The following is a 19,037-nucleotide window of genomic DNA, read 5'->3' as shown; positions in this document are numbered from 1 at the left end:
GTTTTAGATGGCTTAGAGGTTGGTGAACCTGTGGAATTCTCTACCACAGAAGGCTGTGGAGGCCAAGCCACTGAACATAAGAAGGAAATAAATAAGATTTCTAGACTGTAAAGGTGTCAAGGGAAATGGAGAGAGCAGAAGAGTATGACATTGAGATAGAGAATCAGTCATGATTGTATTGAATGGCAGAGCCAGCTTGAAGGGCTAAGTGACCTATTCTTACTCCTATTTTCTACGTTTCAAGCTTATGGAGGATAGAATTTGGGAGGCTACCCAAGAGTCTTTGGAATAGTCAACAGATGAGCTGGGAAATGTAGTTGAGGTGGAAATGGGCAGTTTTAGTGCTGGAAAAATGATCATCAGTTTTAGTGCTGGAAAAATATGACACCAAGATTGCAAGTAGACTGGTTTAACTTTAGACGATTGCCAAGAAGAGGGATGGAGTCAATGGCTAGGGAACCAAAGATTATGGCTTTGTTCTTCCCAGCATTTAATTGCTACTTGTTCGGTTATAGATGTTGGAGAAGCGTTTGACAATTAGAGATGGTGGAGGTGTTGAAGGCGTTAAGATAGAGCTGAGTATTATCAGCGTTACATGTGGAAACTGATGCTGTGTTTTAGGATGATGTTGTCCATTTATTTATGAAATGTGGACATTGCTGGCTAGACCAGCATTTATTGCCCATCCCTGCTTGCCCTTGAGAAGGTGGTGGTGAGCTGCCTTCTTAAACCTCGATATGGAGATGCTGGCGTTGGACTGGGGTGGGCACAGTAAGAAGTCTCTCCACACCAGGTTAAAGTCCAACAGGTTTATTTGGCAGCACTAGCTTTCGGAGTTTCAAGCTCCTTCATCAGGTGAGTGAGGACTTGTGTTCACAAACGGGGCATATAAAGACACAAACTCAATTTACAAAATAATGATTGGAATGTGAGTCTTTACAGGTAATCAAGTCTTAAAGGTACAGACAATGCGAGTGGAGAGAGGGTTAAGCACAGGTTAAAGAGATGTCTATTGTCTCCAGCCAGGATAGTTAGTGAGATTTTGCAAGCCCAGGCGAGTTGTGGGGGTTACAGATAGTATGACATGAATCCAAGATCCCGGTAGAGGCCATCCTCATGTGCGGAACTTGGCTATCAGTTTTTGCTCAGCGGTTGCCGTGTGTCATGAAGGCTGCCTTGGAGAACGCTTGCCCGAAGATCAGAGGCTGAATGCCCATGACTGCTGCAGTGTTCCCCAACTGGAAGGGAACACTCCTGCCTGGTGTCGTGGAGGTTACAGATAGTGTGGTATAGATAGGCACACATGAGCACGGCCTCAACCGGGATCTTGGGTTCATGTCATACTATCTGAACCCTCACGACTTGCCTGGGCTTGCAAAATCTCACTAACTGTCCTGGCTGGAGACAATATACAGGCCCTCTCTCCACTCACATTCTGTACCTTTAAGACTTGATTACCTGTAAAGACTCGCAGTCCAACCATTATCTTGTAAATTGAGTTTGTGTCTTTATATGCCCCGTTTGTGAACACAAGTCCTCACTCACCTGATGAAGGAGCTTGAGACTCCAAAAGCTAGTGCTGCCAAATAAACCTGTTGGACTTTAACCTGGTGTTGTGAGACTTCTTACTGTTCTTAAACCTCTGCAGTCTCTGAGGTGTAAGTACACCCACAGTGCTATTCAACAAACCTCCTTGTTGGATATCGTCATCTCTAGTTTGTTAGCCAATCTTCTTGACTTTGTGTCTTCTAGTTACATACCTGGATAGCTCTTGAATAAAAATGGCCGAGTAACATTATATTAATAATCTTGTGTGTTGGTAGAAGAAGTAATCCTGTTTACCGACACATTTCCAAACTTTTCATAACCAGAAGTTAACTTAGCACTTCATCCATTTTATGCTGTCCAAATATTGGTACACTTAGATACACAAATCAAATTGATTTGGTAAGGAGTTTCTATAGATGCAGAGAGGATGTGTAAATGTTAATGAGCTCCTGCGGTTAATATCAGCAGACCTCCATGCCCCTAAGCTTTCTGGGTTTTAGACACACTGTCTCGCATCCTCCCAAGAAATATCAGGGCCAATATTTTTGAAGCTTCATTAGGGTCCAATCTGGTAATATTTATGAATCTGAACTCGCCAGGACCATTCTACTAGCTCCTCAACCATCAATCTGAGCAGCCATTTGCAAAAGTATTAAATAACCTAGATTATCAATTTTCTTCATTTTGAATTTAGGATGATACCAAAGGAAAGATGAAAAGGGGACTTGTCCAATGATCAAAACTTCAGTTCAAAAGATTTCAGACTTTTATACTATAACTCCACCTGGCAGAAACATTCCACACCTCATTGTAGAGTCTTACATATTCAAATAATGCCATAGTAAGGTATAAACAGATAATCCAAGGTAAATGATAGTGGCTGAATTGCATCATGCGGACACCTTGTTTACAAAATGATGACAAAGTCGATGGGACAAAAATATTACCATCTGACAGTACAGTAATTACACACTATTTGAATAGCTATTGATAAAGGGAGGCTAAATAACTATGTATTTTTTTTATTCACACAAAAAAACATTTCTCCTAGTAGACTGTAAACCTTAAGCTGATCAAAATGTTAGCAAGCTATAAATTCTGAACTCAGGTAAATTCTTACGATAAGCAGAATGGGTGGATCCCTTCATAGTGCACTCATCCCCAACTTACTGAATATTATGGATTGTAATCTTAGAATTGTGTAAATGTACCTTATATAATTTACTGGCTGCTCTGCATATCATTGACCAGAAGAGAGGAGAATGCACTATTATTTCAGAGAAGACCCAATTACTTTGCTTAATATTGGAATGCAGATATAATAGGGTACATTGATGTTCTCTTCACTACAGTTATCTTTCTTTTCAGTGCGGGCCTCCCTCATTCAAAGGATTATAGACCATGCGCCAGGATAGTATCTTATAATTCAAGTCAATTCTAAAGGCCACCAAACCAAGTCTAATTAGTTTCAGATGTTAATTTGTTAGTTATTCCACATTTCATCTTCATTTGCACCCCCCTATCAAAAAAATGATAACTTAGTATATGTAATCACGATTTTAAAATAAATTTTAATGCAGATGGAAAGGGAATTTGACTGCCTCGTTCATCTACCTATGAGGCTGTAACTTCCGAACTCCCCAGCCTCGGATTTGGGGTTATGCCAAAGATACATTGGAACATTCCGCTTGGAAATTCCCAGATAAGGGTTTGCACAACAAATGCCCAGAAGTGCTAACTTCCTCTGGGCAATTGGGCTGCGATGGGAACAATCCAAAAATGCAATTTAGATTGCAAACTTTGCAGTGTTCCCCCAGGAACCAATAATTAATAATAACCAAAAAAGTTAGAATTAAAACCCAGGGAGACACAGTGGTTAGCACTGCTGCCTCACAGCACAGGGACATGGATTCGATTCCCGGCTTGAGTCAGTCTGTGTGGAATCTGCACGTTTTCCCCATGTCTTTGTGGATTTCCTCCGGATGCTCCAGTTTACTCCCAACAGTCCAAAGGATGTGCTGGTTAGGTGCATTGGCTATGCAAAGTTCTCCCTCAGTAAGGGCGGCATGGACAAGTTGGGCCGAAGGGCCTGTTTCCATGCTGTAAACCTCTATGACTCTAGTGTATCTGGACAGGCACCGGAGTGTGGCGACTAGGGGATTTTCACAGCAACTTCATTGCAGTGATAATGTAAGCCTACCTGTGACACTAATAAATAAACTTTAAACTTTGCTAACTGCTAGATAACTATTGTAAACACCCAACCGATTCTACCCCCCCCCAATACACCCCGAAATGCCCACACTTGAGCTTTGGACCCTGTGACCTCTCCCACTCATGACTTCCAACTCTACCATTACCCCACCTCCCCTCCCCTCCTTTCTGACCTACAACCTCGCCCAACCTCTGACTCCCCCTCTGACCGCCCAAATCCTATCCACTTACTGAAAAATGGCAAATGGAGTTTAACCCTGATAAATGTGAGGTGATTCATTTTGGTAGGACTAATTTAAATGTGGATTACAGGGTCAAAGGTAGGGTTCTGAAGACTGTGGAGGAACAGAGAGATCTTGGGGTTCATATCCACAGATCTCTAAAGGTTGCCACTCAAGTGGATAGAGCTGTGAAGAAGGCCTATAGTGTGTTAGCTTTTATTAACAGGGGGTTGGAGTTTAAGAGCCGTGGGGTTATGCTGCAACTGTACAGGACCTTGGTGAGACCACATTTGGAGTATTGTGTGCAGTTCTGGTCACCTCACTATAGGAAGGATGTAGAAGCGCTGGAAAGAGTGCAGAGGAGATTTACCAGGATGCTGCCTGGTTTGGAGGGTAGGTCTTATGAGGAAAGGTTGAGGGAGCTAGGGCTGTTCTCTCTGGAGCGGAGGAGGCTGAAGGGAGACTTAATAGAGGTTTATAAAATGATGAAGGGGATAGATAGAGTGAACGTTCAAAGACTATTTCCTCGGGTGGATGGAGCTATTACAAGGGGGCATAACTATAGGGTTCGTGGTGGGAGATACAGGAAGGATATCAGAGGTAGGTTCTTTACGCAGAGAGTGGTTGGGGTGTGGAATGGACTGCCTGCAGTGATAGTGGAGTCAGACACTTTAGGAACATTTAAGCGGTTATTGGATAGGCACATGGAGCACACCAGGATGATAGGGAGTGGGATAGCTTGATCTTGGTTTCAGATAAAGCTCGGCACAACATCGTGGGCCGAAGGGTCTGTTCTGTGCTGTACTGTTCTATGTTCTATGTTACCTTAGACACTTCTTCCTTGCTTGTCAATTTGATTGAGCCCTTGCATGCTTTACAACAGCTAGTACAGTAAAAAAAAAGGGGTATGCCCTCCTTGAATCCACTTTTATTTGAGGGAAAGAAACTGTGGGCTTTCTGTTTTACAAATAGAGTGACTATTTCTCTGTGTGTTATTATCTGAATATTTCCCCACTTCTTGTTCTGTTACAAATTTGCCTTTTTCAAAGTGGAGACTCCTGCCAGAATAGGATTCCGCAAAGCAATTGTGCTGTGCATATTCACCCCATTGTCCTGAATTAAGTTAGATGGCATGTTTCTTAGGCTTGGGACCACAGCTTGTCGACGCAAAACCAGATCAGAAGCAGGGAAAACATAGTTGAAAACAGTTTTTCTCAATTGAATTGAAATAGCTTCTCAAGCAGAATGCACGCTGCTTCTGTGTAGTTGTGGCTTTGTCTCTCCAGTGTCGACAGGCTTCTCCTTTCAGTACATAGTCTTTGCAAAGGATCAATTTCGTTAGTAAAGTCATACTTTGGTTGATATGAATTCTCCCAAATAGCTTGTTTTGGTCCCCTTTCTTAGCATACACAAGTGAGGTCATTTATACTTCTCCATTCATTACCTAATGATGGGAAGCCCTGAACTGAAATATTTCTCACTTTAGTAATTTTGTTACTCAGAAAGAGAGTGTACATATATAATCTCTCCCACCTTTCATCTCTGAACACTGACCCTTCATGCAATGGACTGTATAGTGTAGATGTGTTTAAAACATCTTAGAGTCTTAGGACTCTCATAAAATTCATAAGCTCATTAGATTTCTTGATTTGAATTTTTCTTGTATTCATTAACTTACTTGCAAATTATTTTCGTTGCCATACTTTGAAAGATACTTTGGCAATAATAGCACTATTTTTCCACTGGATGGCTGATACTGTTAGGTTAGGGTTCCAATGAGTGTGTGAATGTTTGAAGAGATGTTGTGAAAATATTTGCGCGTATAAGGCTGCATGTTATCAGGGCTTAAAGGGATGTTATGAAAATTGAATTTACCAATTGCAACAGGAGACCATGAATAGAAGTCTTTTTGTCTGACTTGCTGTCAGATGGTGAGTAATGTTCCTTTCTCATGTAGTTGAGCTAAACTTTAGAAATGCTTTTAAATTGCAGAATCAACCTTAAAGCTAAATTAACTTAAGTGTTGAGCAGTGTTTAAAACCAGGTTGTTTCCCCAGTGGCAGAAAAACTGCCAGCCATATTAGTGGTGTAACTCCTTAAGAGGCAGTTTACCCAAACTTCCAGTTTATTTTTTGCTCTGGTTTAATAATAGTGAGATCAGTGCTGTGTGTGTTTAATGGTGTGGGTTTCCTTTTCTTCCTTCAGTGCCTTGAAGCTATGGTGTTCAGCTGCTCTGTGTGCTGGGTTATTTGGCAATGGAATCTGATCTCCCTCACTGCTATTCCTGCTTATGGTTCTGCTGACTTTCCCCTTTGAATACATTGGTTCATTAAACTGTTTAACTAAATCTGTGCATTTTTTTCCCTTTTAAGACTGGGAAGAAGCCAGTTAAGGCTTTGTTGTGGGTGTCAGCAGATGGACTGCGTGTGGTGGATGAGAAAACGAAGGTCAGTTTACTATTCTGTTTGCTTCTGTACCATGATTAGTTCTGATTTTTGCAAAACTTTATTTTGGCATTGGTTTGTCATTTTGTGAAGTAATTGTCAACATTCTTTATCTTGTGGCTCTTTAAAGTTACAACATAGTTTATTTTCCAAATTTTTTAACACGCATCAAATTATTAATTTTCCTCTGGCACTCATTGCAGGAGCATTGTCGTGATGTTTTGGCTTAGAGTTATAGGAGTGGAGAAAATGAAATTTTGAAATTGCACTGCTGGTTTAGTTAATGAATTATGACAATATTATATACACTATGATTGTCCAACGTGAGTCAGGGTCTGGCTCACCACAGGACTTTATCATGTCTGCAAACCAATGTTCAAAATGCACACAAGTACTAGTAAGCGTAAGTGGCAGATTCTGTTCTGCTCCTCCAATCACAGGCTGGCTGATTACCACATTATCTGTGAATAGGCTCAGTGATGAGCCTATCAGCAGGAAACTTAGGAGAGAAACAGTCTGTGATTGTAGGAGTAGTGGAAAGACGAGTAGCAGTGCTCAGCCTGAGGACTGGAGCAATGACGAGGAGCTGGTGAAGCATGGAGAAGTATTGAGGGAGTGGCTACAGCAAGAGAGAATTGTTGAGGGAATGACTACAGCGAGGGGGAAGGGCTGAGGGAGCAGCTACAGCGAGGGAGAAGTGCTGAGGGAGCGGCCGCAGCGAGGGGGAAGGGCTGAGGGAGCGGCCGCAGCGAGGGAGAAGGGCTGAGGGAGCGGCCGCAGCGAGGGGGAAGGGCTGAGGGAGCGGCCGCAGCGAGGGGGAAGGGCTGAGGGAGCGGCCGCAGCGAGGGGGAAGGGCTGAGGGAGCGGCCGCAGCGAGGGAGAAAGGCTGAGGGAGCGGCCGCAGCGAGGGGGAAGGGCTGAGGAAGCGGCCGCAGCGAGGGGGAAGGGCTGAGGGAGCGGCCGCAGCAAGGGAGAAGGGCTGAGGGAGCGGCCGCAGCGAGGGAGAAGTGCTGAGGGAGCGGCCGCAGCGAGGGAGAAGTGCTGAGGGAGCGGCCGCAGCGAGGGAGAAGGGCTGAGGGAGCGGCCGCAGCGAGGGAGAAGTGCTGAGGGAGCGGCCGCAGCGAGGGAGAAGTGCTGAGGGAGCGGCCGCAGCGAGGGAGAAGTGCTGAGGGAGCGGCCGCAGCGAGGGAGAAGTGCTGAGGGAGCGGCCGCAGCGAGGGAGAAGGGCTGAGGGAGCGACCGCAGCGAGGGAGAAGGGCTGAGGGAGCGGCCGCAGCGAGGGAGAAGGGCTGAGGGAGCGGCTGCAGCGAGGGAGAAGTGCTGAGGGAGCGGCCGCAGCGAGGGAGAAGTGCTGAGGGAGCGGCCGCAGCGAGGGAGAAGGGCTGAGGGAGCGACCGCAGCGAGGGAGAAGGGCTGAGGGAGCGGCCGCAGCGAGGGGGAAGGGCTGAGGGAGCGGCCGCAGCGAGGGAGAAGGGCTGAGGAAATGGCTGCAGTGAGAGCAGTGTTGAGGGAGTGGTTACAGCGAGGGAGAAGGGCTGAGGGAGCGTCCTCAGCGAGGGGGAAGGGCTGAGGGAGCGTCCTCAGCGAGGGGGAAGGGCTGAGGGAGCGGCCGCAGCGAGGGAGAAGGGCTGAGGGAGCGGCCTCAGCGAGGGAGAAGGGCTGAGGGAGCGGCCGCAGCGAGGGAGAAGGGCTGAGGGAGCGGCCGCAGCGAGGGAGAAGGGCTGAGGGAGCGGCCGCAGCGAGGGGGAAGGGCTGAGGGAGCGGCCGCAGCGAGGGGGAAGGACTGAGGGAGCGACCGCAGCGAGGGGTAAGGGCTGAGGGAGCGACCGCAGTGAGGGGGAAGGGCTGAGGGAGCGACCGCAGTGAGGGGGAAGGGCTGAGGGAGCGACCGCAGCGAGGGGGAAGGGCTGAGGGAGCGACCGCAGTGAGGGAGAAGGGCTGAGGGAGCGGCCGCAGCGATGGAGAAGGGCTGAGGGAGCAGCTACAGCGAGGGAGAAGGGCTGAGGGAGCGGCCGCAGCGAGGGAGAAGTGCTGAGGGAGCGGCCGCAGCGATGGAGAAGGGCTGAGGGAGCAGCTACAGTGAGGGAGAAGGGCTGAGTGAGCGGCCGCAGCGAGGGAGAGGTGCTGAGGGAGCGGCCATCGAACGGGATGCGAACAGAAGGATAGAAACCGCTTATGAGCAATACGGTACAATAAGTAGTGAATCTAAATAAGGATTACGAATTGGCACAGGCTTGGTGAGCCGAAGGGCCTGTTCCTTTGCTGTATTGTTCTTTGTTCTCACCACCATCTGGGTGAAGAAATTTCATCATCTTAGTCCTAAAAGATTTACCCCTTGAGACCCCTGTTTCTAGACTCCCCCCACCATCACCAATATCCTTCCTGCATCTACCCTGTCTAGTCCTATTAGAATTTTATAGGTTTCCATGAGATCCCCCCAATTCGTCTATACTCCAGTGGATATGATCCTAACTGACTCAATCTCTCCTCATACATCAGTCTCGCCATCCCAGGAATCAGTCTGGTCAACTTACTCTGCACTCCCTCTAAAGCAAGAACTTATCCCCTGATAAGGGGATCAAAACTGCACGCGGTATTCCAGGTATGGCCTCACTAAGGCCCTGTATAACTGCAGCAAGGCATCCCTGCTCCTGCACTCGAATCCTCTCACTATGAAGGCCAACATACTATTTATATTCTTTAATGCTTACCTTCAGTGACTGGTGTATGAGGACACCCAGGTTTAGTTGCACATTCCTCTCTCTCAATTTGTGGACATTCAGTATCTATCCGCCTTCAGGTTTTTGCCACATTTATCCACATTACTCCATCTGCCATGCATTTGCCCACTCAGCTTGTCCAAATCACATTGAAACATCGCTGCATCCTTCTCACAGCTCACTCTCCCACCCAGCTTTGGAGATAATACATTTAGACCCCTCATCTAAATCACTAATATAGCTGGAATAGCTGGAATCTTTGCATTGATTCCTTTGGTACCCCACTAGTCACTGCCTGCCATTCGGAAAAAGATACATTTATTCTTACCATGATTCCTGTCTGCCAACCAGTTTTTTACCCATCTCAATACACTACCTCAATCCCATGTATTTAAATTTTACATGCTAATCTCTTGTGTGGAACTTTGTTGAAAGCCTTCTGAAAGTCCAAATAAACCAAGTCCACTGGCTCCTCCTCATGAACTCTACTAGTTACATCCTCAAAGAATTCCAGTAGATTTGTCACGCATGATTTCCCTTTCATAAATCCATGCCGTGTCTTAAAGGAGGAAACCAAGGTATGAGATGGAAGGTTTAGAGTGACTATTTCAGATCTAGGCAACCAAAAGTGATTAAAATTGGGGATATTCAAGATGCTAAAATTAGAGGAGGGGATAATTATAGGGATAAGAGGCGGAGATGAGTATAGGGATAGGGAGAGGAGTGTCTGACCATGGAAGGATTTGAAAACAAGGATGAGTATTTTAAAAATTAAGACATTGGATAACTGGCAGCCAGTGCAGAACAGAAGGGTGAGTGGAACATGGTATGACACAGGCAACAGAGTTTTGGATGACCTCCAGGCCCATAACTTCCTTCTCCCTACCGACTTACTTGCGCTTAAATTCTTAAGTACCTGTCTGCCCGACCTTCCTGATCAAGCCGGGTGCGATTCAGACAGTGCATCAGATGCCTGGCTCCACTGGTGAAGTGTAAAAGAAGGAGAGCGAAGGTGGACAAATCCCCTTTTTTATGGAGCTAGCTGCCATAAAGCAGGTGAGTTTAAATATCCCATTGAAAATAACAGGCCACGGATTAGGTTGTTGTTGTTCGTCCATCGTCGTCGATGAGGACCTCGACACCATTAGTCATTATGAGGCTGGATGCGGTGTGTCCGAAGATGACTGATCAGGCCAATTCGGGCACGGAATGTCCTGGCACATATTGGGCAAACTTGTGTAGGCGCTGTAGTTGTTGCGCTGGTGGCTCTGGACTTGCGCAGCTCGCGCTTAAGTTGTGCTTCAGCATTGCACCTTGCTTCATAAGCTTGACAGCCCTTGTGGATGAGACAGAACCAGGTAGGGCGGTTTTGTGCCAGCGTTTCCCAGGTGGTCGTGTCTATGTCAAGCGACTTCAGGGAGGCCTTGAGTGTGTCTTTGTAATGTTTCTTCTGCCCTCCATGCGAGCGTCTTCCAGCAGAGAGTTCCCAAAAAGGAGCTGCTTGGGTATGTGCTCGTCCGGCATACGGATGACATGACCTGCCCACCGGGTCTGTGCTCTCATCAGCCGTGTGTGGACTGATGGTAGACTTGCTCTAGAGAGAACTTCAGTGTCTGGTACTTTGTCTTGCCATCTGATGTGTCATATTCTGCGAAGACAAGTCATGTGGAAATGATTGAGCTGTCTTGCATGCCTTCGACACACAGTCCATGTTTCACAGGCATACAGGAGGGTAATCATAGAAATCATAGAAACCCTACAGTGCAGAAGGAGGCCATTCGGCCCATCGAGTCTGCACCGACCACAATCCCACCCAGGCCCTACCCCCACATATTAACCCGCTAATCCCTCTAACCTACGCATCCCAGGACTCTAAGGGGCAATTTTTAACCTGGCCAGTCAACCTAACCCGCACATCTTTGGACTGTGGGAGGAAACCGGAGCACCCAGAGTAAACCCACGCAGACACGAGGAGAATGTGCAAACTCCACACAGTGAGTACCACGGTGCTGTAGACCTTCAGTTTTGTTGCTGGGCTGATTCCTCGACATTCCCATACAGTGGAACGCAGTCTACCGAAAGCAGAACTTGCCTTTGCTATTCTGCAGTTAACTTCTGTATCAATGGTCACTGCTCGGGAGAGGGTACTGACAAGATAAGTGAACTGGTCCACTGCCTGTAGTTTCTGCCCTTTGATTGTGATTATGGGTTCTGTGTACGGTGCATGAGGAGCAGGCTGGTGCATGACTTCGGTCTTTTTAATGTTGATGGTGAGTCCAAAGGTGTCACAAGCCGTGGAAAATTTGTCCATACCGACTTGCATCTCTGGCTCTGAGCCAGTAGACACGGGACACGGTGGACAGAGTACCCTTCGTCGTCCAGTACTTCCCCGGAGCAGAGAAGCTACGGCATCTCCTCCGGAGCCTTCAACATGTCATTGATGAAGACGAACATCTCGCCAAGGCCATCCCCACACCCCACTTCTTGCCTTCAAACAACCGCACAACCTCAAACAGACCATTGTCCGCAGCAAACTACCCAGCCTTCAGGAGAACAGTGACCACGACACCACACAACCCTGCCACAGCAACCTCTGCAAGACGTGCCGGATCATCAGCACAGATGCCATCATCTCACGTGAGAACACCATCCACCAGGTACACGGTACGTACTCTTGCAACTTGGCCAACGTTGTCTACCTGATACCCTGCAGGAAAGGATGTCCCGAGGCATGGTACATTGGGGAAACCATGCAGACGCTGCGACAACGGATGAATGAACACCGCTCGACATTCACCAGGCAAGACTGTTCTCTTCCTGTTGGGGAGCACTTCTGCGGTCACGGGCATTCGGCCTCTGACCTTCGGGTAAGCATTCTCCAAGGCGGCCTTCACGACACACAACGGCACAGAGTTGCTGAGCAGAAACTGATAGCCACGTTCCGCACACATGAGGACGGCCTCAACTGGGATATTGGGTTCATGTTGCACTATCTGTAATCCCCACAGCTTGCCTGGACCTGCAGAGTCTCACTGGCTGTTCTGTCTGGAGACGATACACATCTCTTTAACCTGTCTTAATGCTCTCTCCACTCACATTGTTTGCATCTTAAAGACTTGATTAGCTGTAAGTATTCGCATTCCAACCATTATTCTGTAAATTGAGTTTGTGTCTCTGTATGCCCTGTTTGTGAACAGAATTCCCACTCACCTGAAGAAGGGGCTTAAAGCTCCAAAAGCTTGTGGCTTTTGCTACCAAATAAACCTGTTGGACTTTAACCTGGTGTTGTTAAACTTCTTTCTGAGCCAGTATACAGGGTGCAATCATCGGCAAAGAGGAAGCCTCTCAGAACAGTCTCCTTCACTTTGGTAATAGCTTGAAGTCTCCTCCGGTTGAAGAGCTTCCCATCCACTCTGTACTTGAGGCTGATTCCAGCAACACTGTCCTGGAAGGCATCATTCAGCATGGCAGTAAACATCATGCTGAACAGTATGGGTGCGAGCACACAGCCCTGTTTGACACCATTGGTGACTGGGAATGCCTCAGAGCATTCTCCGCCGTCCAGTACTCTGGCCATCATGGAACTGGCGTACCATCTGAATGAATTTGGGAGGGCAGCCGAACTTTGACATGATCCTCCACAGGCCTTGTCGGCTGACAGTGTCGAAGGCTTTCGCGAGGTCAACAAAGATTGTGTAGAGTTTGTGATTCTGCTCCTGACACTTCTCCTGAAGTTGGCGTGCGGCAAAAATCATGTCAATAGTCCCGCGACCTTTGCGGAAGCCACACTGTGACTCTGGAAGCAGGCCCAGCTCCAGATGAGTGACCAGACGATTTAGCAGGACTCTTGCGAGGGTTTTTCCTGCGATGGAGAGCAGCGAGATTCCTCGATGGTGGTCGCATACTTGCCGATTGCCCTTCATCTTGTGGAGGTGTACGATGAAAGCATCTTTAAGTTCCTGAGGAATGGATCCTTGCTTCCAAAAGGACTGGAACAACTCGGTGAGCTTCTCGATAAGTACAGGACCAGCAGCTTTGTAGATCTCTGCGGGTCTGGCTTCTGCCCCTGGGGCTTTGCCACTAGATAGCTGGCTAACAGTTTTCGTGACTTCGGCTATGACCGGTGGGTCATCCATGGCGCTGTTGATATCAACCTGGGGAATCCTGTCTATCGCCTCATCGTTAATAGATGACAGTCGGTTGAGGACAGCTTCAAAGTGTTCAGCCCATCTCTGCAGGATCTGAGCCCTCTCTGTAATGAGAGTTGTACCATCTGTACTCCGGAGGGGGAACTCCCGAGAGATCGAGGTCCGTAGAGAGTGTTGAGGGCTTCATAGAACCGTTTCAAGTCATTTATGTCAGCGTACCCCTGTATTTCATCTGCCTTGGCGCTCAGCCAGACATCCTGCATTTTACACAGTTTATTCTGGACTGTCCTGCGAGCACTGGTAAAGACGTTTTTCTTGGCAGCTGATGATGGGTCGTTCTGACAGGCACGATGAAGATGGTGCTTTTCAACAAGTAGAGCCTGTATCTCCTCATCGTTCTCATCGAACCAGTCATGCTGCTTGTGAGTAGAGGGCCCGAGCATCTTCAGTGCAGATGATTAGGTAATAAGGATGTGGAGGGTAGGGTAAAGGCAAAATACTGCAGATGCTGGAATCTGAAATAGAAAAGCTAGAAAAACTCAACAGGTCTGACAGCATCTGTGGAGAGAGAGTAGAGCCAATGCTCTGAACAAAGAACAATACAGCACAGGAACAGGCCCTTCGGCCCTCCAAGCCCGCGCCGCTCCCCGGTCCAGGATTGAATTCTGAATCCAGGATCCCCGCCCAATTTTCCAGCCTATCTACATACCAATATCCTATCCACCGAGCTGTCCCTCACAGCTATGATGCTTTGTTCATTACAACCTATTAACTTACCCCCACCCCCCCATTCCAGACCATGTGATCTCCAGGGAGAGGCGAAAACCCAGAGTGAAAAACCCCAGGGCCAATATGGGGAAAAAAAAATCTGGGAAATTCCTCTCCGACCCCCTGAGGCGATCGAAACGAGTCCAGGAGATCACAATGGCCCCGATCGGAAAATGCTTCCCAACCCTAGTCATTTCCACTTCCACGAACACCATATGAATTCCCTGCCCCCGAGACAGGTTCCCAACTATCCGCAGTCTCACTCTGTACTGGCACCAGCAAGATGATCGTAGAATGAAGCCTTGAAACGAGAAACCAGGAACAATTAGCCCGCGCCGCTCCCTGGTCCAAACTAGACCACTCTTTTGTATCCCTCCATTCCCACTCCGTTCATATAGCTGTCTAGATAAGTCTTAAACGTTCCCAGTGTGTCCGCCTCCACCACCTTGCCCGGCAACACATTCCAGGCCCCCACGACCCTCTGTGTGAAATATGTCCTTCTGATATCTGTGTTAAACCTCCCCCCCTTCACCTTGAACCTATGACCCCTCGTGAACGTCACCACCGACCCGGGGAAAAGCTTCCCACCGTTCACCCTATCTACGCCTTTCATAATTTTATACACCTCTATTAAGTCTCCCCTCATCCTCCGTCTTTCCAAGGAGAACAACCCCAGTTTCCCCCATCTCTCCTCATAACCAAGCCCCTCCATACCAGGCAACATCCTGGTAAACCTCCTCTGTACTCTCTCCAAAGCCTCCACGTCCTTCTGGTAGTGTGGCGACCAGAACTGGACGCAGTATTCCAAATGCGGCCGAACCAACGTTCTATACATCTGCAACATCAGACCCCAACTTTTATACTCTATGCCCCGTCCTATAAAGGCAAGCATGCCATATGCCTTCTTCACCACCTTCTCCACCTGTGACGTCACCTTCAAAGATCTGTGGACTTGCACACCCAGGTCCCTCTGCGTCTCTACACCCTTTATGGTTCTTCCATTTATCGTGTAGCTCCTCCCTACATTATTCCCACCAAAATGCATCACTTCGCATTTATCAGGATTGAACTCCATCTGCCATTTCCTTGCCCAAATTTCCAGCCTATCTATATCCTTCTGTAGCCTCTGACAATGTTCCTCACTATCTGCAAGTCCTGCCAGTTTTGTGTCGTCCGCAAACTTACTGATCACCCCAGTTACTCCTTCTTCCAGATCATTTATATAAATCACAAACAGCAGAGGTCCCAATACAGAGCCCTGCGGAACACCACTAGTCACAGGCCTCCAGCCGGAAAAAGACCCTTCCACTACCACCCTCTGTCTTCTATGACCAAGCCAGTTCTCCACCCATCTAGCCACCTCCCCCTTTATCCCATGGGATCCAACCTTTTTCACTAGCCTACCATGAGGGACTTTGTCAAATGCTTTACTAAAATCCATATAGACAACATCCACGGCCCTTCCTTCGTCAACCATTTTGGTCACTTCTTCAAAAAACACCACCAGGTTCGTGAGGCATGACCTCCCCCTCACAAAACCATGTTGACTATCGTTAATGAGTTTATTCCTTTCTAAATGCGCATACATCCTATCTTTAAGAATCTTCTCCAACAACTTCCCCACCACGGACGTCAAGCTCACCGGCCTATAATTACCCGGGTTATCCTTCCTACCCTTCTTAAATAACGGGACCACATTGGCTATCCTCCAATCCTCTGGGACCTCACCTGTGTCCAGTGACGAGACAAAGATTTGCGTCAGAGGCCCAACGATTTCACCTCTCGTCTCCCTGAGCAGCCTTGGATAGATTCCATCAGGCCCTGGGGATTTGTCAGTCTTTATATTCTCTAACAAACCTAACACTTCCTCCTTTGTAAACTAGTATGGCAGGGGGGTGGGGATCAAACTATTAGGTCTACAAGTGTGGTGGCTGGGGACGAGCTTGGGGCTGGGACAAGGCTGGCAAAGAAGAAGAGCACTCTGGGGGAGGACGACCTCACTGAGCCTGGGGGTCTGGAGTGCTTATACTTCAATGCAAGGAGCGTAGCAGGTAAAACAGATGACACTTCGTCAGAGCTGAGGGGTAGGGGGTCGGTTCTGATATTGGGGGTGAGGGAATCGGACATCAAAGGGGTTTGGGGTTCTGACATTAGGATGGGGGTTGGGGGGAGTCAGACATCAGGTCAATGGTGGAGTTGGGTTGGGGTTGAGGTCGGGGGATGGGGAATCTTCTGTGGATGGAGGATGGGGAATACCATTGGGGATGGGGTGCTTCGTTGAGTGGGGGGTTGGGTGTATGGGGTGGATATCAAATGCAGGGCTTGGGCGGCACAATGGCACAGTAATTAGCATTGCTGGCTCACAGCACTAGGGACCCAGGTTCAATTCCAACCTTGGGTAACTGGGTGGAGTTTGCACATTCTCCCCGTGTGTGTATGTGAGAGAGGGAGGAGTGTGTGTGCGTGAGAGGGAGGGAGGAGTGTGCGTGCGCGTGATGGGGGGGGAGGAGTGTGCATGCGCGTGAGGGGGAGGAGTGCGTGTGAGGGGGGGAGGAGTGTGCGTGCGTGTGAGGGGGGGAGGAGTGCGTGTGAGGGGGGGAGGAGTGTGCGTGCGCGTGAGGGGGGGAGGAGTGCGTGTGAGGGGGGGAGGAGTGTGCGTGCGCGTGAGGGGGGGGAAGAGTGTTCGTGCGCGTGATGTGGGGAGGAGTGTGCATGCGCGCATGTCTGTGCATGTCCCCTCTGGGTGCTCTGGTCTGGGTGCTTCCACAGTCCAAAGATTTCCAGGTTAGGTTGATTGGTCATGTTCAAATTGGCCCTTAGTGTCAGGGAGATTAGTAGGGTAAATACATGGGATTATGGGAAGAGGGTCTGGGTGGGATTGTTGTTGGTGCAGACTTGATGGGCCGAATGGCCTCTTTCTGCATTGTCGGGAACTGTAATACAGATCAACTGAGATGGGGGAAATCAGATGATGTTGTAACGGTGAAAGTAGATGGTCTTAATGACGGTGTGTATACATAGAAAATAAGAGCAGGAATAAGTCATTTATCCCTTCGAGCGTGCTCAGCCATTCGGTATGATCCATGGTTGACCCTCTAACTCCATGCCACACTCTCCCCATACCCTTTGATGTCTTTAGAGTCTAGGAATCTACTTATTTCTTAAATATTTTTAATTACTTCGCCTCCATAGGTTCAACACCCACTGAGTGAAGAGGTTTCTCCTCATCTCAGTCCGAAATGGCCTATACTGTATCCTGAGACTGTGACCCCTTGTTCTAGACGCCACCACTACCCCGTCCAACCCTGTCAGAATTTTATTTGTTTCAATTAGATCACTTCTCGTTCTTCCAAATCCTAGTGAATACAGGCCAGTTGACCTAATCGCTCCTCATATGACAATCCTGCCGTCCCAGGAATCAGTCTGGTGAACCTTAGCTGTACTCCCTCTATAGCAAATAGATCCTTTCTTGGATAAGGAGTCCAAAACTGCATACAGTGCTTCAGGTGTGGCCTCACCAAGGCCCTGTACAGCTGCAATAAGATATCCTTGCTCCTGTATGCAAGTCCTCTTGCAATGAAGTTCAACCTACCTGCATGTTTACTTTAAATGAGCACACAAGTTCCTTTATGTGTCAACATTTCCCGATCTGTCACCATTTAAATAATACTCTGCCATTCTGTTTCTCCATCTGAAATGGATACCTTCACCTTTATCCATGTTATACTGCATCTGCCATGTATTCACCCAAGTCACTCACTCAACTTATCTAAATCACCTTGAAGCCTCTTAACATCCTCCTCACCATTCATATTCTCACCAAGTTTTGTATCATCAAACTTGGAAATATTACATTTGATTCCATCATCCAAATCATTGATGTATATTGTGAATCGGTGGGCCCCAAGCACTTATCCCTGCAGGACCTCACTAGTCACTTCCTGTCACTTTGGAAAAGTCCCATTTATTCCTACTCTCTTTTCTATCTGCTAACCAATTCTCAATCCATGCCGATATATTATCCCATTCCCATGTGCTTTAATTTTGCACTGCTGCTTCACAGCGCCAGGGACCCGGGTTCAATTCACCCGGCCTCAATTCACCCGGCCTTGGGTGACTGTGTGGAGTTTGCACGTTCTCCCCGTATCTGCGTGGGTTTCCTCCTAGTGCTCCGGTTTCCTCCCACTGTCCAAAGATGTGCGGATTAGGTTGATTGGCCATGGTAAATTGCCCCTTAGTGTCCAGGGAATTAGCAAGGTAAATATGAGGGGTTATGGGGATAGGGCCTGGGTGGGATTGTTGTTGGCGCAGGCTCAATGGGCCGAATGGCCTCTTACTTCACTGTAGGAATTCTATGATTGGCCCTTTAGGTGGGACTTTATCAAGAGCTTTCTGAAAATCCAAATATACCACATCAACTGGGTCACCCATGTCTGTTTTACTAGTTATGTTCTCAGAAATCTCCAGTAGGTGAGTCAAACGTCATTTCCCTTTCATAAATCTATGTTGACATTGCCTAATCCTGTTGATGTTTTCTAAGTATTTTATTATTACATCCTTGATAATAGATTCTAACATTATCCCTACTACTAATGGTAGGCCAACCTGTAATTCCCTTTTATCTCCTCTCCTTTTTTAAATAGCGGAGTTAGATTTCTCACCTTCCAGTCTGCCAGGAATGTTTCAGAATCTATAGAATTTTGGAAGATGACAAACAACACAGCCGCTATTTCCATGGCGACCTCCTTTAGTATTCTGGGATACATACGAGTCCATAAGCTCATCTCGGGGTCAAGTGTGACACCAAGGTTGTGAATAGACTTAATCTAATCGACTTAGTCCATGGAGAAGGATCGAGTCAGTGGCGAGGGGAAATAATTTTCGACCAAGGACCAGAAACATTGGGGGCGGCATGGTGGCACAGTGGTTAGCACTGCTGCCTCAACGTTCCACGGACCCAGGTTCGATTCCTGG

General features: G+C 47.7%; 1 protein-coding gene across 16 annotated transcripts in view; it reads left to right on the top strand.

Moving 5' to 3' along the window:
- Positions 1–19,037, top strand: part of numb (NUMB endocytic adaptor protein) — a 250,389-nt gene that overhangs the window by 191,946 nt on the left and 39,406 nt on the right. For all 16 annotated transcript variants that reach the window (XM_078233644.1, XM_078233656.1, XM_078233648.1 and 13 more), the window contains one exon: positions 6,356–6,430. In XM_078233644.1, coding sequence (XP_078089770.1) covers positions 6,356–6,430 — 75 coding nt within the window. The remainder of the gene's footprint in view (positions 1–6,355; positions 6,431–19,037) is intronic.

Source organism: Mustelus asterias, chromosome 18 (assembly GCF_964213995.1).
Source record: "Mustelus asterias chromosome 18, sMusAst1.hap1.1, whole genome shotgun sequence".
NCBI classification, from domain to species: Eukaryota; Metazoa; Chordata; class Chondrichthyes; order Carcharhiniformes; family Triakidae; genus Mustelus; species Mustelus asterias.
This window is presented reverse-complemented; position numbering and strand designations above follow the sequence as displayed.